Source organism: Chiloscyllium plagiosum, chromosome 7 (genome assembly GCF_004010195.1).
Source record: "Chiloscyllium plagiosum isolate BGI_BamShark_2017 chromosome 7, ASM401019v2, whole genome shotgun sequence".
Taxonomy (NCBI): Eukaryota; Metazoa; Chordata; class Chondrichthyes; order Orectolobiformes; family Hemiscylliidae; genus Chiloscyllium; species Chiloscyllium plagiosum.
In genome coordinates, this window is record NC_057716.1 from 42,652,904 (window position 1) to 42,672,462 (window position 19,559).

At 40.4% G+C, this 19,559-nt stretch overlaps 1 protein-coding gene and 1 long non-coding RNA gene across 3 annotated transcripts in view; one reads left to right on the top strand and one right to left on the bottom strand.

Annotated features, from left to right (window-relative positions):
- LOC122551508 overlaps positions 1-10,261 on the bottom strand; it is an 11,127-nt gene extending 866 nt beyond the window's left edge. Inside the window, exons 1-2 of the long non-coding RNA XR_006312119.1 lie at positions 10,209-10,261; positions 845-1,081 (exon numbers count right to left, since the gene is read on the bottom strand). This is a non-coding gene — a long non-coding RNA (uncharacterized LOC122551508). The remainder of the gene's footprint in view (positions 1-844; positions 1,082-10,208) is intronic.
- Positions 1-19,559, top strand: part of ccdc141 (coiled-coil domain containing 141) — a 134,085-nt gene that overhangs the window by 80,596 nt on the left and 33,930 nt on the right. For both annotated transcript variants that reach the window (XM_043693516.1, XM_043693517.1), the window contains exons 15-17: positions 2,312-2,500; positions 9,953-10,132; positions 10,233-10,382. In XM_043693516.1, the coding sequence (XP_043549451.1) occupies positions 2,312-2,500; positions 9,953-10,132; positions 10,233-10,382 (519 nt within the window). The remainder of the gene's footprint in view (positions 1-2,311; positions 2,501-9,952; positions 10,133-10,232; positions 10,383-19,559) is intronic.

Here is a 19,559-nt window from a genome sequence, read left to right on the forward strand (position 1 = left end):
GGGTAAATGTAGGGGTATGGGTGGGTTGCGCTTCGGCGGGTCGGTGTGGACTTGTTGGGCCGAAGGGCCTGTTTCCACACTGTAATGTAATCTAATGTAATCTAAAGTTTACACAATCTTTCACAATTTGGATAACCAGAATAGTGTCTAAGCTCATATATAAAGAATGGTTACAATGCCAAAGCACAGCAGAGAGGCATGGAGAAAGTGCCCTCATTCCTGATGAAGGGCTTTTGCCCGAAAGATCGATTCTCCTGCTCCTCGGATGCTGCCTGACCTGCTGTGCTTTTTCGGTACCACACTCTTGACTCATGGGGAAAGTGCTGCTGACAGTAAATTCTCACCCCCAGTGTAAGAGGTCTGAAGAAAGATGTGTTGTGCCGTGTAATGTGGGTAAATGTACCCTTGCTAACCTTGGCCAGTTTGCAGTTATCCTTTTAACTTGGGAGAGAGACAGACAGAGGGGATAAGAGTCAAGGGAAGGGCTAACACAACTTTATTGAAAACTTTATTCAGGAAAAGCTGCATTTATCAGACTCTGAAAACAAAAAAATGCTGGAAATCATAGTGGGTTAGGCAGCACCCATGGGGAGTTAACGTTTTGAGTCTAGATGACTCTTCATCATAGCAAGATTCCAGCATCTGCAGTAATTTATTCCTACATTTATCAGACTCTACTATTATACTTTAATTAAACTCTATCAATCACAGGATTCTTCAGTAAAAAGTCTTAAATCTACACTAGCTATGTACTTCCGACACGCATTTCTGAGGACTTTCTACATCCTGTCCACATGTCTCTACCACTTTGTTTGAACTGCTTGTCTGAAAGGACTGGAAATACCTGTTCAATAAGCCTGGGATAGGTTGTTCCTCTGTCTATGAGGGTTGGCTGATGTTTCAAAATCTGCAGTTGTTGGTTTGGGCTTCCCCTCTCATCTAGGGCTGGTTCTGGTCTTTGGGTCATCTCACCAAGGTGGTCTCTTTGGCTCTGGTCTTTCTGATGATGTTTGCCACGAGGTACAAGGAGCTGGAGATGCCATGCAGCTTCATTACCAGTCGAAGGTTCTCTCTGGAGACTCTGTTGAAGAAGGTGCAAGAGCAGAGTGAGCTGACACTCCAGTATGCCCCATTTATCCCCAATTTATCATCGTCATTGAAGATTCAAGTTGGAGCAGGAAGATCTAATGGAGGTCACAGAACGTGGTTATGGACCTTCAATTATCAAGTGCCATCGTTGCCTTTGGCCTCCTGCTGAGTTGGGTGTCACTAAATCTGCGTAACTTCTTTCTAACAAAGCAGCTTTACTGGGGGTGTAAATAGCAGGTTATTCTGAAACCAAGTGATCATTAGCACCTGGCCAGGTAGTTCCAGGCCTGTCTGGTTTCAGTGGGAAGTTGATTGTCCAATGTCCATTCCAGCTCCGCAGTTTACAAATTGCAGATTCCACTGGCTTTAAACTTCGCTTCCACATTTTGAGCTTTTAACCATGCTTATGAAAAAATACTCATATTTCTGTAACAAACCTGGAAGTCATGGCTCACCTGACCACAGATGTCAGAAACTGCAATGATATAAATGACCAAAGAACCTGTTTTAGTGACAGTGTTTGAGGGATAAATGGAAATATATTAACTACGATACCTCGAAGATTTGCTGCTGTTCTTCATAGTGGAAGGTGGATTTTTTTTATGGCTACCCAAAAGGACAACCAGGGTCATGGTTTAACATTTCTTGACACTAGCTGAAAGCAATTTTAAACCGGCTTCAGCAAGTTTTTCTTCATAAAGTGTATGATCAATTCATGGAATTAATCCTTTTATCGAATGATGGAGGTGAAAACTCTGAAATTGTTGAAGCACCAGGTGGATGCTGCAATGGGGAGTTTTACGGCCTTTTATGGAGGATAAACTAAGATGGATTGAATTATCTTCCTCTTCCACAAATATCTTGTAATCGATTTTAGAGATTATTCCAAATGGTTAGTAGTGAAGACAGAAGTATTTTCATATATTTGGGTGTATTTATCATTTATTTTCAGGTTTTGTCATTAATTTTTGACTCATTTTGAATGAATACTAAAGTAAAATTTTGATCTGATGTCACCATGTACATCTCACATAAATTGTAAGTGATGTTATGTGTATTTAGTGAAACACAGTTTCAACATAATGCCTAAAAGCATAAGATCAAAACTTAAAACATTATGAAATTATCATCAAAGGTTAGTTTTGGGCTGTAATGTGGTAATTCACTGCAAGTTGGCATGAATTATTAATTCTGATTTGCTATTTTTATTTTTTATCTCTAGCAGTTGAATGCTGAGGTGGAATACAGAATAGCAATAGCTGAGCTTTTGGCATTGAAAGGTGTTTCCCTAAAGGAAAGAGATGAAAAAGTCACGGAGTTACAAAATCTTCATCAACAAGTTAAGGATAAAATAAAGGAATATGAAACGATTTTTCTTAAGACAGTTAAATTTCATAAGACCATTGAAGAGGTATGTGTTCAAACTTTTAAAAATTTAACATGCCCTTGTTAAAGGTGTATGTGTACTTTTTGTTTCTGTTATTTTATCCCAGGTCTAATTTTAATGAACTCAAATGTTAGCAATTGATTACACCTTTCATATAATATAGCTTTCATATAATATATTCTATTCTAAAATGTCACCACATTTCTAATTTAACTTTTATGTTATGAATGTTTCATTCTTTTCTTTCAGATTAGTATAGTTGCATTAAAATATTAGTGAAATAATGCTCACAATCATAGGATAAAGAGAACTATGGAGCTATATCTTTCCATTTGAGAAATGTACCAGAAAGTAAATTATTGTAAGGAGGAGTAAAAACATGGGAATGGTTTACTTCTGCTCCTAATTTGTATGTTCATGTGTATTCTTTCATGTGATTACCCTGTTTGATGACACAATTGTTGGTGATCCTCCGGAGATCGCCTCAGTTCAAAGTAACAGCAAACACTGCTGAATCCATGTAATCCAGCTGGCTATATCTTTATGGGTTTCTTAAGAAGTTAGTGGCAACTGCTGTTGCTTTGCCACTGTGTGCAACATCCAGGCCCATGAGAATGAGCACATGCTTTCTTCTGGTGACACAGCATTTCTAATTTGGGGTAACTAAGCTTGCCACAGTTCCATGAGGAAGAGCAAAACGTAAAGCTTATAAAATATAGAATGTGCAATATATTTATGACTAATGGCATGTTAAGACACTGTCATTACTCAAAAGAGAGCAGGCCATACTGAGATCAGATGCTTATTTAGTCGACATTTAAAGTCTGAATACAATGCTTTAAGTCCTTGGATTAGGCAAGGACAGCTTGACATTGTAGTTCAGAGTAGGTCAATAAAATTTTATTCATATTTTGGCCACTTAACAATCTCATCACTGACAACAGCATATTTTGTTTCCCCTAAAAATGACTTTTCCAACAATATCTTAGCTACCCTCCCAAGTTCCACACTCCATAACTTTATTGTCGGTATCCCAATTTGCCCCAAGTGGCAGTATCCAATTTTAAAATTCCCGTTCTTTTGCAATTCTTCCTTGGCCTCAGCTCTCCCTACACTTTCTAATGTCTTTCATTCCAACAATGCTACTGGGTCCTTTTATCCCGATAGTCTCAATCCCAATTTTTAATTGTACTTTCAGTTGTTCAAGGCCAAAGTTTTGGATATTTCACCTTCTCCTTCTTAATCTGTTTCTCCCTCCTTTAAAATGCTTCATAAAATTTGCGTTGTTATCAAATTCTTGGTCATTTGCTCTAATATCTCCTTCATTGCCTTGATGTTAAAGTTTGTTAGTTAATGCTTTTGCAAAAACACTTGAGGGTGTTTTATTACACTAAAGCAAAAATGCAAATTGTTACTGTTCAACGAGGCTTATTTTTTGGATTTGCAAATCTTTGTACAAAACTACAAGTTCATTTTACTGTCTATATTTTGTTCTGAAAATTTGCAAAAGTTCTGCTACCATTACATTTACACCTCTGAAACCTTCTGCAGGAAAATATATTGACAGACCTTTGAAAAATAGGAAGATGATTCTACTTTATTGGGAGTTGGATTTTGCAGGGTTTTGTGGCAGTTAGCAGGCAGCACCCAGCCTCTGGATCCTTGCATGTCCAGCTCCGAGCACAAGCACGGGTTAAAACAGAAATTCCAAAGCTGTGATCTGTCATGAACTGCTTTGGCATAGGCTGCACTGTTACCAACTCCCCACTCCCACTTACCCAACTCCTGTTCAACTCCTGTTTAACTGGGTTTTTATTGGCAATTTGAGTAACAGCTGCAGCTGTGCACTATATATAATTTTGTGGCATATTATTAAACATTACTATTAAGATTATTATTGCATTTTTAAAAGCAAATTTTGAAAAAAAACTTAGTTTTTTTCTGATATTTCAGTCTTTACATTTACCCCCTATAGATGTCTTAGTCTTTATATTCCTGGATGGTTTTTTTTTAAGTGAGCTCATTCCAGTGCAATCCATTTCCTGGCCAGCTATTTGTGAAAACTCTTTGATACAATTGACTACTTGGAGTGCTTGACATCATCACTACTGCTCTGTGCTGACAACCCCATTAAATAGCTCCACAATCATTGCACAATGAGATTGGCAGCAAGGCTTTCTTCCAGGTTAGCAGTTAAGGATTGACATTTCACCAAAGACTGCTAAGTCCAGACCATCTGTGGTAGAAAAAGTGCCACAGATCTTTGACTGTTCAAGGCAGTGGCAACGTCTATTGAATGCAGAATATGTATCTGCAAAAAACTGCAACAGTGACAATATGCCTTTTGCTGGAGTTGCTTTGGTCTTATTTTAAAACAGTGCCTGTTGTCATTTGTACAGGATCTAGTGATGCCACAGATTTTCCATCCACGTTAATGCTGTTAGCTGCTAGCATTTTGTTGCACTCATGCCAGTGAAGGGTGCATTCCCATCTGGCCTACTGAACTAAAGGAGCTTTGCAATGTTTCCTGTGGAACATAATCCAGACAACCATTCCTGCATGATCTGATTTATGACAGATGACTCTACATAAGAGGATATTACATTCCCAAGCCTATGGAGAGCATCTGCTATACTTGTCCTGAAAAATTGAAAGCTACTTCATGTTAATGATTATTCATGGCAAATGTATTACAAGTATAAACCCGTTATAAGATGGTATAATACTTGACATGCGGCAGACACACTGCTGATTTTCTCCCTGCACCGCAACCATTCATTGAGAGATCAAAATTTCCCATCCTGCCTAATCAAAGCAACTCACCACTTTGAAACTCTTAATACTCCATGTCCCACCACTAGCATTTCAAAAATTCACGTGAGAGTCATCTTTGACAATATCTTTTATAATGCAAAGAAGAGAGAACCACCTGAGTGTGCAAGTTCAGCCATATTGTACAGAGTAGCCAGTAAAACACTAACATGAATATTCAGTAAAGAGTGAATGTGAATGCTTCCACAATACAAAATGCCCCTAATTTCCTTATAATCACCAATGTGTGCCAAATAGGAGATGCGTCAGTAGACTGAGCTCTCTGTCTAAACTGGTCTCACCAAATAATGGTGATGCACAGGTGATTAAAGTGAAAACAATCTAAAATATTTCCAAATGAAATTTACATTTGAGAAGCACTGATTCCACCTTTGTGTTCTCAATTGGCCTTATGCGACACACAGTTCAGTTGGCAGGAAAATCATGGCTGTGTCTCAGAGCCACCCATCAGAGTCTGCTTCACCATTTAATAAGATCTGATTTTAATTTTAAATGCCTGCATATTCCAGATGATCTTTCATCCCTCTGATAATCAAGGTTGGCAGGAAAATCATGGCTGTGTCTCAGAGCCACCCATCAGAATGCTCTGTACATATGAACATGGAACAAGAGTAGGCCAGTCAACTCTTTGAGTCTGCTTCACCATTTAATAAGATCTGATTTTAATTTTAAATGCCTGCATATTCCAGATGATCTTTCATCCCTCTGATAATCAAGAATCTATCTACATTTGAGGAAGATAATTCTAAAGAGACACAACCCTCTGAGACAAAATATGATTCCTCTTCCCTGCAACCCTTTATTCTTAAATTATGACCGTTGTAGATTCTCCCAAAAGAGGAACCAGCCTTTCAACATCCAGCCTGTCAAATCTCCTCAGAATTGCTGTTTTGTTTCACCACTGTAAAGTTATTGTGAGATCTCTCCATATTAGTCTCTCATACACATTGCTGACACTTTAAACTTTAATTGGAATCTTGTGGATATCAGGAAGAAGAAAGAAAGCAGAAATGGCAGCCACTTTCAGTTCCATCATTGCCATGGTTAAAATTCCACCTTATGGCAGTCAGGCACCTCATCTATTCAGGCCCATGGCCATTTCTGCCAAAGGCAAGACAAAGGCAGTGGATTGATGACAGATTGAATGGAGGCAGCAAGGCATTTATAAATAAAGCTTGATTTTACCAGGTAAAATTTACAATCCTTCCAGGAGCACACAGGAAGCAGGGAGTGATGGAGGGTCACCAAAAGCAATAAGATGAAAACCCAACCAGCAAATTCAGAAGGAAAAATGCCAGGTCTGTGATCTTGTCTGCAACACGTATCCTTATACAAGCCAGAATGTGTCATGGCTGGTGACTCGGCAGAGGGCAATACCGAGGTGGTTCGCCGAGGCTGGAAGAGTATCTCCCAAGACCTAAGCCACTTGGAGCAGGACAAAGGGCAGTCAGAGCCTCAATGCAACTGAGATTTCATCTGGCCATAGGCGAAGCATTTTCAGGTTTGGACTCACCCAGTGAGGAGGACAGTAGTCTATAGTTAGGGACACAGCTACAGGGTGCAGCTGTGTAGTAGGCAGAGGAACTCCTGCAGCCAGAGAAGGCCACTGGAGCTGGGTGACTGGGCAACCAGAGCAGCCTGGCAGCAGAAGGTGCTACCCAGTTCAATAGGAAGAGCAAGGCTTGGGCTACCTTGGAATATTTGAGCACCAGTGTCTGCACAGACTGCACTTTTTCAATGAAGTCCTAGTGGAACTGTGGGGAACAGCGGACGAAGAATTGAGACCACCGGGGAATGGCAGATACCCAGGTCCTTTTGCTTTTCAGACAAGATTGGCTGTCAAATTCTATGCCAAGAGATTGACCCAGAAATCATCTCTAAGTCAGCATCCCATCTGCATAAATGAGGGTCATGGATACCATGAGATTTGGACTGATCAATATACTATGGTAATCAGGCTGAGAAGACAGTCCAGTTCAGGGCCACGTCTGGATTTTCCCAAGTGCAGGAGTCCATTGATTACACTCAACATAGCTTCAAGTTTCCGTCCTCACTGTAGCCTTTGGGAATAATAAGTATTTTTACTTGATAGCCTGGTTGTGTGTGACCACAGTGATTTCAGCATATGTGTGCAAGGTTTCCAGAAAGCTGCTACAGCACCCTTGTCCTTAATTAATCCCAACTGAACTGCCTCAGCTCTTCAAACCACCTGAACATCTTTATGCCTGGATCCTGGGGATACGGGCTAATTAGTAAAGTCGTGACATCTGAGCTCAGTATGCAACCCCACACACAGGCAGAAGCCATATATAACTGCTGTCTCATGATTACATAGGCCTGCTACCAATGCCTCAGTAGATGTGGAAGCTTCAGAGGTATTCCTCCATGAATGTCAGCTACTGAGCACTGTACAACCTGACATTCTATGGGAAGTAGCATTGGACCCGGAGAAAAACACCAAGTGAGCCACATCCCTATAGGAGGAGGAGGAGGAGGATCATCATTTTCACATGCCAGAAATGTGGAGTCACACATGTCATGGATGAACTCCTCCATTGCTTTTGTATGGGGATTACATTGCCTCTGGAACTGGAACCAGGTCTTCACACTTTTCATGCATCACCTCGGGTTTCTGCTACCTTGCAGATGGCACCTGAGCCTTACCATCTGTAAGGAAAGGAGCATCATTGGGCATCTCCTACATTTCTCCAAAGGGTGTGGATACCACTGACTCCACTAGCCATCTAGAATAAATTGTGCCTACCAGTCTAAACATGTAACAGAGCCCATTGATATCTGTGTGCCTATCTGTATTGGTGAAGAACGCACAGAAATGATGTGACCGTGTCTTCCATTGTTGTTCCATCCTCTGAGCTTTCTGATGTGGCTGTATCACTGGCCTATCCCTCATTTGCTGCTAGACTGAGTGGGAATATTAAAGTGAAGTATTTGGTTCTTCAACCAGCCTCTCATTAATGAGGGGCATGCAGTGGTGGTGCAGGTCAGAGCAATGGATCAAAGTCTTTTGGAAAACTGCATTCTTTACACCTGCTTCATTCTGTGACATGCTGTCCTGCAGAGACTCAGGCCGCATGGCCTCCTCCTCCTCAATTAGTTTCACTACGTTGATAACAGTTGGTTGTTGGTGTACCCTGACATTCCAAGAATGTTTGTCCTGCAAGCAGAAACATAGAAAATGCCACTGCTGTCTTGTGCTGCCTATGTGCTGTTCACTCTAAGCCACTGTAAATGTATCGTGTGCCAAGGTGAGGGGGCCATTCAGCCATCATAATGCAGGACATAATGAATTGCTTTTGCCCGAAACATCAATTCTCCTGCTCCTCAGATGCTACCTGACCTGCTGTGCTTTTCCAGCACTACACTCTCGACAGCCATCATAATGCAGGATTCATCCATGGATACAGGTTGACTGAGTGCTAACACTGGCGCTTGATGCAGCCCTATTCATGGCCTCTGATTTCAATGGACACTTTTCATTCAATACAAGATTCACAGATGCCAACTTCTAACATCATTAACTATTGGAGACCACATCTAGTCATTCAGTAACCTTCTGCACTATAATCCAGGCCTTGTCACCAACTCATCGGTCACCCTGTTTCTGCCATTTCTAGCCATGTCTTCTTGGTTATGACTGAGAGCCTCTTCCCCAGTCTTCTGACAAAAATACTTGCAGCTGTTCACCGACAGCTTTCACAAAACTGTCGTGGGAGGCATCACTGAAGTTTGAGATGATCTTTTCATGCATCCCAGGATTTCCTCATCTTTCCATCTCCCTTATAAAAATCTTATTGATTCTGAATTAAGGAGCTTTTCCTGTCTGTGTCAAATTGGTTCTACTTTGGGCAGGGGGTGATGCCAAAGTATGAAACACATCAGGTCTCACTCTTTGAGCTATTGGCAGCAAAATTATGTTATTTCATTTATGGTCCATGGGAGGCCCCAACCTCACCTTTCTCTCTCTCTCCACCCATCACCTTGTTAAATATCAAATGTCAGTCTTCGATCCAAGTAATAACATCATAATAATTAGATTAGTTCTATTTCCAAATTGTTATTACTAATATTTCTTGCTTTCTCGGTTAGTCTCTCATATTCTCCATAGATTTGATATTACCCAAAGCTCTGCTGCCCAAATCCCAATTCAATAAAGTCTATTCATTCATCTTGTGCTCATTAACCTACAGTGGTTCCCAATTAAGCAAAACTCACCTTTTAATATTCTCATACTTAATTTCAAATCTATCGATGGTCTCTCCCCTCATTATTACTGCAATTTTCTCCAGACAAGTATTCCTCCGACACATTAACAGTCCTCTAATTCTAACCTGTTGAGCATCCCATAGTTTTGTTACTGCATTATTGGAGACTGTACTTTCACCTGCTCATGCTGTAATTCCTTCCATACATCCCTCTGCCTCCCTACCTTGGGTTCCTTGGGTTTAAGATATTACAACCTACCTCGCTGACCAAGGCTTTGCACAAACATTTCCTTATGTGACTTTACTTTTTTTCTCGAACTGCTCCAGTGAATTACCTTTGGTATCTTTTATTACATTACAGGTGGTGTTTTATGTATAAGTTGTTTATGTAGTGATTTTTGTTATCACTTAAAAATTTCAGCTTGAGGACATGATGAAGGTCGGAGAGCTGGGATATCCAGAACTGTTAACAATATCCGACAGTAGCAGAGAAGCAAAGATGCAACTTAGTCACCATCGAGAAAAACAGTCACATGTGAGCCATTTGTATAAATTGTCCCTCACATTAGCAATGGATATCATCTCCATTACTCAGCATTCTGTGAGTTAATTTTAGATTGTACAGAAAATTTTCCATTTTGACACATATAAGGGTATCTTAACTCTAGGTGGCTTACCTTTGATCATTTTCTTTTGAGTAGAGATTCATTGAGGCTTCAGTGGATTCCCTGCAGCACAAAGTGAAAGCTTTAGAGAGTGAGAGTGCACAGTGGAGTGCAAAGGCAGATCAATATGGAGAAAAACTGGAAACAAATTTGCATTATTGTACCATGAAGGAAGAAATAAATGAGGTTAGTACAAAAAACGGAGTTTTGAAAAATAAAATCAGTTGGTTTAAGACATCATTGTGATGGATGAGGAGTTTGCAGATTGCCAAACCTGACGAATTTTCACTTTACTTAAACCTGCAAACTTCTGTCACTAAAGTTAAGCATCTTGGACTGCTCTTCTTTCCATATAACTGATATTTGCATTGTTCTGTCAGCTGATGACTGTTTTTAAAGTTATATGGAAAGCCTTGAGAAAGGAAATTCATGGTACTGTTTAAAGACTGATTTTAAAAGGGTATCTTTATCATTCTAACATTAAAGTGGGGGTATTGGTTCTTGCAGAGCTCATATTCTGGGTGGAAAGCAGGCAAAAGGAAGCAGTTTAAGGACCAACATGTCATATATGAATTGTGCCTGTACGAGCACTAGACCATCCAAATATTCTTGATGGCCACTTGAAGCTAAAATTAGACCCCCTTGATATATGAACGTAGAAGCTTAATACCTGATTAAGCTTCTTTTAAAGAAATTCATTGGCACTAAAACATTCATTGTTTCGGTTCCTAACAAGGCTTATCCATTCGTTCTTAAAAAGACTGCTGAGAACTGTTACCAACAAAAGAAGTTTTTATTTGAAGTTTACCTTTCTGTGGAGCCAGAGAGATGCCTTGGATGCACAGCTTTATTTGGCCCATGGCAACTGGTTCTCGTTTACAACATTCCCACTCTCCCAGATCACATCCCATTTCTCTCCTGAGTACCAAGCTGCATTCTCTACCTACTTCCTGTCTGTGTATTGATGTGCCTCTGACCCTCCCAAGACTATTTATATGTGAATGTCCAACTTAAAGCAGTGTGTAATGTACATGGGCTGGTATCAGCAAACACAGCCATGTTTCTTGTTGAACTATACCTGATGTTAATACTCAAGTCAAGTTGCCATAGTCCTACCAGATTGTAGGGCTGCTTTCTCATTAGAAAGAGATGACTGGTGGTGATTTAACCTGAGAGCCACTACACCTCAGGCAAGGGGGATTGAGAAGGAGAGTTCTTCATGGTAACTTTAGCCATTGTGAGGATTGAATCCATGTTGTCGGGATCACATTGCTTCGCAAACCAGCCATCCAGCCAACTGAGCTAAACCAACCACCCCTGATGTTGAAGCTACTGAGCAGGACATTATAAGCTGTCCAGAATTCAATATTCCACTGAAAATTTAAGACACTGGCATTAGAGTGACATTACTGCTTACCTGGGAGGCTTATTACATAATCAACAACAAACTGTATCATTACATCTTCCCACTATGCCACATCTTCCAGTTTGTAACCAAAATCACTCCCGTAACATCAGGGACTGAAAATTTAACTAAAGATATTCTCATTAAAACTAAACATGTTTACCACACCACCATCTTACCCAAAGGCCACTTTTCCAGATATAAATATTGAGGAGATCTCACAATTTCTCCTTGAATTGTTCATTCAGAATGATACAGGAGAACAATTGAAGGAAAGTTGGCCTGGAATCATGCTGTCAGGTGCTGAACTGAAGAGAATAGGAATCATAACAATATTCCAATGAACATAGCACTGAGAACACTGATGTCAGCCAGAATGTGTGTCAAGCTGAAGACAGAGGGATACACATCAAGAGGGTACAATTTCTGCTTGACAGGACACCAACATTAATTTTGTAGGGGCTCATGATTACAGTTAACTAATATCACCAGTTGACCATTTGTAAGCAATATTCACTTGATTTATTGAGTTTGTTAAGAAGCAGCAGTTTAAAAATGACACATTATTTATTTTGACAAAGAAATAAATGACCAATGATGAATGAGAATGTTGTACTAATCCAGAAACTGTCCTGGAGAATTGTCCCTTATGATTTGAAATGGTGGGGTACTCGTTCCTGATATTTTGCAGGCTTTAGTTCACAGATTTTATGGTAGCCATCTTTATTCTTGTGATAATAATAACCGTGCCATTCTCCCAAAGACCGCATTAATGAGGGAGCAGTGTGGCACTCGATGGATTTTGGACATCAATTCAGTTGAACTTTATGACTGAGTATTCTTGTGACCTTTCCTTGTTTTCATATACTGAAAATGTGTTGCTGGAAAAGCGCAGCAGGTCAGGCAGCATCCAAGGAGCAGGAGAATTGACGCATAATGCCCGAAACGTCAATTCTCCTGCTCCTTGGATGCTGCCTGACCTGCTGCGCTTTTCCAGCAACACATTTTCAGCTCTGATCTCCAGCATCTGCAGTCCTCACTTTCTCCTTGTTTTCATATACGAGAGATTTACTTTGTGTTCATAGAATACTACAGAAACACAATTAAATGAGGAAATAGGAAACAGTATGGAATACTAAAACAATTCAGTTTTGAAGGGGACCCCAAATTCCAACAGACACTTTTATCACTTTCACAATACCTATTGTGAAAAGAAGATCTGACGGTAAAAGACCACTGAATGACAAAATTACAGCTTTGAAGAAGAGCTGAAGATTACCATTGTTCAATTACAATAGCAGGAAAGCAATATCTTGAGATTCCTGCCCCATATTTTCAATTCTTTGACAAAGAGATGAGTGAGCGACTAGGAAGGCAATGGATTTCATTTCTTCAAAGAATGCGCTCAAGGAGTGTGAAGAATCAATGAAAATTCTTCAGACATTGCTGCTTTTGACTGAAAGATTCGCAGTCAGTGCTGTTGGGATTGCAACTGGAACTGTCACAAAGTGTGCTCAGCAAAATAATGACCTAACGAATGTATGAATTGCCTCTTGTCACATCTGAGAGTGTCTCTAGGCAGAGTTTTCTCAGCTCTCATATGAGACTAGAGTATTATTCTCATGCTGAAAAACATCTTTGCTCATGTAGAGCTTTCTGTACCTGGTACTCTTATACAAACTCAGTGTGATACCTCATAAAGCTGAAAGTACTTGAACTTCCATCACTACTTCATGATGTAGTGCTTTCTCATTAGCATTGCTAATCATTCAAACTAGCCTCACTTCATTAGTTAAAGGATTCAGCTTTCTCTAATCAAGAAAAGTGTCAGAGGAATCTTGACACACTGCATCATGGTTAGGGTTAGGAAAATATGACATAGATCTCTAAGAAGAAGTGGGCCTTTCAGGCCATCGAAGTCTGCTGTGCTGGTGGTGGGATAGGGGAGAGGTAGTGGGGTGATAAGAGGTTACTGCAGACTCTCCTTCTGGAAATGACTTAACTAACCCAATTCGTGAGAGTTTGCACTACTGACCAAATTCTTGGAAAAGCTGAGAAAATTCCTCCAAAGATCATCCAGTCATCTTGACATAGAACTTCAATAGCGCTTCAGTGGGACATCTTCCAAAATACCATCCAGTCTTTAGATTAGATTACATTACAGTGTGGAAACAGGCCCTTCGGCCCAACAAGTCCACACTGACCCGCCGAAGCGAAACCCACCCATACCCCTACATTTACCCCTTACCTAACACTACGGGCAATTTAGCATGGCCAATTCACCTGACCCTGCACATCTTTGGACTGTGGGAGGAAACCGGAGCACCCGGAGGAAACCCACGCAGACACGGGGAGAACGTGCAAACTCCACACAGTCAGTCGCCTGAGGCGGGAATTGAACCCGGGTCTCAGGCGCTGTGAGGCAGCAGTGCTAACCCCTGTGACACCATGCCACCCACGGGTAAAAGACACATCTTTCTGAACAGGCTAAAAAATAGCCTCATAATTGAATGTAACAACCACCTGAGCATGGCAGTTCATAACTGAATGGATTATAGGTTATTGGCTGAAATCATCAAACACCCAAAAGCATCTTGCTGATATGGAGAGCACTACACCAAATAGACAGAGACGGCGTGCAGTGATAATATCACAGCACCATAACTCCAGAGGTCCAAGCTAATTTTCTGAGAACATGGGTTCTAAAAACGTGACACCAAGTCATAAAATCTGGAATTTAAAAGCTAGCCTCAGTAATGATAAACATGAACCGTCTGGTTCACTAATATTCTTTAGGGAAGAAAATTTACCATCCTTCCCAAGATCAGCATACATTTGACATCACAATATACTGCAATGAGTTGACTCTGCACTTCTCAGTGAAAAGGCTTAACAAGCCACTTAGTATAAGGCCAATGAAGGATGGACAATAAATGTTGGCCTTATCAGTGACACTCGTATAAGAACTAATAGCAAGAGGAGGCAATTCAGCCCCTCAAGCGTGTTCCACCATTTGGTACGACCGTGGCTAATCTGATCTTGGTGTCAACTCCACTTTCCTATCCATGCTCTATATTTCTTCAACCCATTACTAGTTAAAACTCTGTCTACCTCCTCCTTAAATTTACTACAAGTCTCAACATCCACACATTCTGGGATAGGAGAAAGTGAGGAATGCAGATACTGGAGATCAGAGTTGAGTGTGGTGCTGGAAAGCACAACAGCTCAGGCAGCATCCAAGCTCGGAGCAGGAGAATCGACGTTTCTCACCTTCCATCCCACCAGCTTACGCATACATCGCATCATCCTCTGCCACTTCCGCCACCTACAAACGGACCCCACCACCAGAGACATATTTCCGACTCACCCCTATCAGCATTCCGAAGAGATCATTCCCTCCACAACTCCCTTGTCAGGTCCATGCCCCACCCCCCACCAACTCACAGCCCACCCCTGCACCTTCCCCTGCCACTGTAGGAAGTGCAAAACCTGCGCCCACACCACTTCCCCTCACCTCCATCCAAGCCCCAAAGGGTCCTTCCACATCTGACAGAAATTTACCTGTACCTCCACCAATGTTATCAACTGTATCCATTGCACCCGATGTGGTCTCCTCTACATCGGGGAGATAGGAGGCCTGCTTGCGGATCTTTTCAGAGAACATCTCTGAGACACCCACACCAATCAATCCCACTACCCCATAGCTAAACACTTCATTCTGCCTCCCACTCCATCAAGAACATGCAGGTCCTGGGCCTCCTCCATCACCAAACCCTTACCATCTGATGTCTGGAGGAAGAACGCCTCATATTCCACCTTGGACCCTGCAACCACACGGGATCAATGTGGATTTCAACAGTTTCCTCATTTTCCTCCCACCCACATTATCCCAGTCCCAAGCCTCAACTCTGCATTGCCCTCTAGACCCGTCCATCACCTTTCCCACCTATCCGGTCCACCCTCCTCTTCGACATATCACCTTCTCCCTCATCTTCATCTACCTATCGCTTTCTCAGCTCACAGGTTCAGGTCCCTATGAGAAAAGTAATTTTTCCTCATCTCTGTTTTAAATCTGCTGGTGTTTATCCTAAAACAATATCCTCTCATTCTAGATTGCCTAATTTGATGAAATATCTTTTTTATGTCTGCTTTGTCTATCCCCATTAGCATCTTATATACCTCAGTTAGATATCCATTCATTCTTCTAAACTCAAAGTATGGGCCTAAACTGCTCAATCTCTCTTCATAAGATAAACTCTTCATCTTTGGAGTCAATTAATTGAGCCTCCTCTAAACTGCCTCCAATGCAACTACAAACCCTCCTCCAGCAAGGAGACCAACATTCTATGCAGTACTCCAGGTGTGGTCTCACTAATATCTTGTACAGTTGCAGCAATACTTCCCTGCTTTTATATTCTATTCCTTTAGAAATGAATGTAAAAATTCAATTTACCTTCCTTATTACCTGTTTTATTTGCGTCCTGTTTTGTTTTGTGATTCATGCACAAGGACACCAGGGTTCCCATGCGCCAAAGCACTTTAAATGTTCTATCCATTTTGATAATTCATTGCCTTTCTATTGCTCTGACCAAAATGGATAACCTCAGACTTATCTGCATGAAAATTAATCTACCAAATTTTGGCCCATTCATCTAAGTTATCCATAAAAAAATTATAAATTTCTTGTTTCTTCATTGCAACCTATATTCTGCTTATTTTAGTATCATCTAAAGTATTTTCTATCCCTGTAAATTATTAAATAATTGAGAAACAAAAGATCCAATTACATAAAAACCTAGTGACTTAGCAAGCGTTTGGTTTGGTTCCTGAAAACCTCTTAAAGCTCTCAAACTACTTTACCGATTTAAGATTTGGAGATGCTGGTGTTGGACTGGGGTGTCCAAAGTTAAAAATCACACAACACCAGGTTATAGTCCAACAGGTTTAATTGGAAGCACACTATCTTTTGGAGCGACGCTCCTTCATCAGGTGGTAGTGGACTTCACCTGGTGTTGTGTGATTTTAACCGATTTAAGTAAGTGTCACTTCGGTCCAGCTTAGAGCTGGAGGCTAACACCTCCAAGAGTCTCGATCTCATCGAAGATCTCGTGTAAAGCTACTTTATGCTGGGAGACAGTACAGTTATGATTAAACCTGAATCAAGGAATAATTTGGTATTAAAAATATTAACATTTAAAGCAACTGACCAAGAACCTTGATTTGGTCATGAACCTCAATGTGATCTAGAAAGTACTTCTTACTGTTCAACCTGCTGCAAGTTCCCACATTGTGGGGGTGATCTCTCAAATTATTCTGAAAAGACAACCTTACTTTTCAAAGTTGCTAATAGTTATTAAATCTGTCACACAGCGAACATTTGACTCTCCCATTGAACAGTCCTGTCACTTCTAAAGCTTGTTTCCACCATCATACCACCATCAAAATCTGGTTTCCGGCCTCTCCTTCAATTGTTGGTGGGATTTTCGTTGGACGATGTGGACATCTTTCAGCCTGGCCAACCCATTGGCTCAGATTAAGCCTTGAAATTGTATTAGTGTGAATCCACATAATGTGTTTTTCACTTAGCCTGCATAGTATGCTGGGTGGTTTGCTCTAACATTGAGATTTTATTGGAACAAATCTATATTTTTGCCTTTACATTGACAAATGAGTTTATGCAATATAGAACAATGTCCAATGGCATATCTGTATAAAGCATTAATAAAGGAATCTGTCAATTTACCTGGCTGATGACACCTCTGATTGGATTGGACATATTCAATAGTCAGGTTCCTCTTTGGGCTCAAATAAGGATTAAACACCATTAAGACTGAAAACCTACTGAGACAAATTGGATAAATAAAAACCAAAAGAACTGCTGTATATCAGAAACAAAAACAGAAGTTGCTGGAAAAGCTCAGAGTTCTGAGGAAGGGTCAATGGACCCAAAATATTAACTTTGATTCCTCCTCACAAATGCTGCCAGACCTGTTGAGCTTTTCTAGTACTTTCTGTTTTTGAGACTTTATGGGTACCTTACTGTCAGCAGCAGGTGGAGACCCTACCTGCAAAGTGTGTCTTCAACTCCCATATGTATGCCTTTGAAAGCATCTGAGGGCTGTAGAAGAGATGGGGACTGTTTGGCTGGGCTGATTGTGCTGCACTTTCAGCGTATATTTTGCTGCATCTCACCTTGCTAAGTCTTTAACTACTTCATTGCACTTTGGATAAGTGTTCAAATGCTTCATCTCACTTCAAAAAAGTCACCAATTTGTTCTTTTTGTGAAATCTTCTGAGAATCTTCTTGCTTTGTAATTCAACATTGCGTCATGATTCGTTAGGTTTTTCTGAACAAACACACTTCCTGAGACTAGTGTGTTAATTGCTGTCACCATGTTTGATCACTCTCCTGTAGGGGATCTTCATGTATTGATATAGGTGAGGCCTGACCTCTTAGTAAATATTGGAAGTATTTACTGTCGCATTGTACATGATAATGCTATGGAGCAGAAGACTGAGCAGTATCAGGTCCATCTTCTGACTGGAACTTTAACTCAGTGACATCCCGTTTTCTTCATCGTCCCATTTCCATAATCAGCAAACCCCAACAAGACAAGAATTTCCTTAAATATCTGGAAGAACTAAAGCAACATGTAAGAAATTTTAGTTATCTGTGTTTTCAAGCTAAAATTAATTTGTTGGGAGTAGAAGTTCACATTTCCCAGCAAGTGTTGCAATAAAAGCAGAATAAACTTGGAAAAATTAGTTCAATGTCAAAGAAACTCAGTACCAACTCAGTGACTGTGTGTTTCACTGTTTATATGCTCTAAAAGATCCACACAAACTGACTTACCTTTTATGTGGCTGAATCTTGTTTTATAATTCTTATTTGAAGGACCTTGGGATGTTTCTTTACATTAAAAGAGCCAAATGAATTTAAATTCTTATTTTTATTGTTAGTTTTGACTTCCATGTGAAAGGGAGAAATAATTTGAAAAGTATTAAGATGCTAGGAGTGAGGAAACTGTAGGATTTTTCTTGACGTAGGAAATGGAGAGTCGTAGAGTCGTGGAAATCCCTACAGTGCAAAAAGAGGCCATTCGGCCTATTGAGTCTGCATCGACCCTCTGAAGAGCATCCCACCCAGACCTAGCCCCCAACTCCATCCCGTAACCCAGCATTTCCCATGCCTAATCCACCTGGCCTGCACATCTCTGGCTACTATGGGGCAATTTAGCGTGACCAATAACCTAACCTGCACATCTTTGGACTGTTGTGATAATCAGTCAGTGTTAGGTCCATAACCTGTAACTGGCATTTTGTGTAAGAGCTTCAAGACCTTGAAACAACCTTGCAGTGACACCACAGAGTTGCACATCACATAAAACTCTCTGTGGAACACTCACATGAGTGCATGGACATGAACAAATAAACAAGATAGATTACTCTTCACCTAATGTAACTATAGGGTAGAATCAGGTGTATCTATGAAACAAATGAGCACCTTAGGCTTATATCCATTGGCGGTTAGACGAATGAGGAGTGATCTTCTTGAAACATATCAGATCAAGCCCTTCCAGGCATCCATCTCTTGTTTGTAATGTTCTTAAGAATGAACAAGCAACATGTGTTGAATGAACTTTCTCATATAGAGATCTGATCCAGGCCAAACAAATTAATATTTAATTTAGTACAAGCATGAGATATTGTTCAGCCATTCGTATTTTGTTGTCTAGTTCTCTGAATATTGTCATTCCAGTATATTTTGAATTTTCATTCACATACTATCAATTGTTACCACAAAAATATTATATTTTAGATTCAGGTTCAGTATGAATAAATGACAAAATATGATCAAGTTAGATGATCTTTTACAAAAACTTAGAAGTCTTTAGTTGTGCATTTAAAGATTTGCCAGCATTCAACTTGAGTACTTATATGTGCTTTAGACAAAGAAA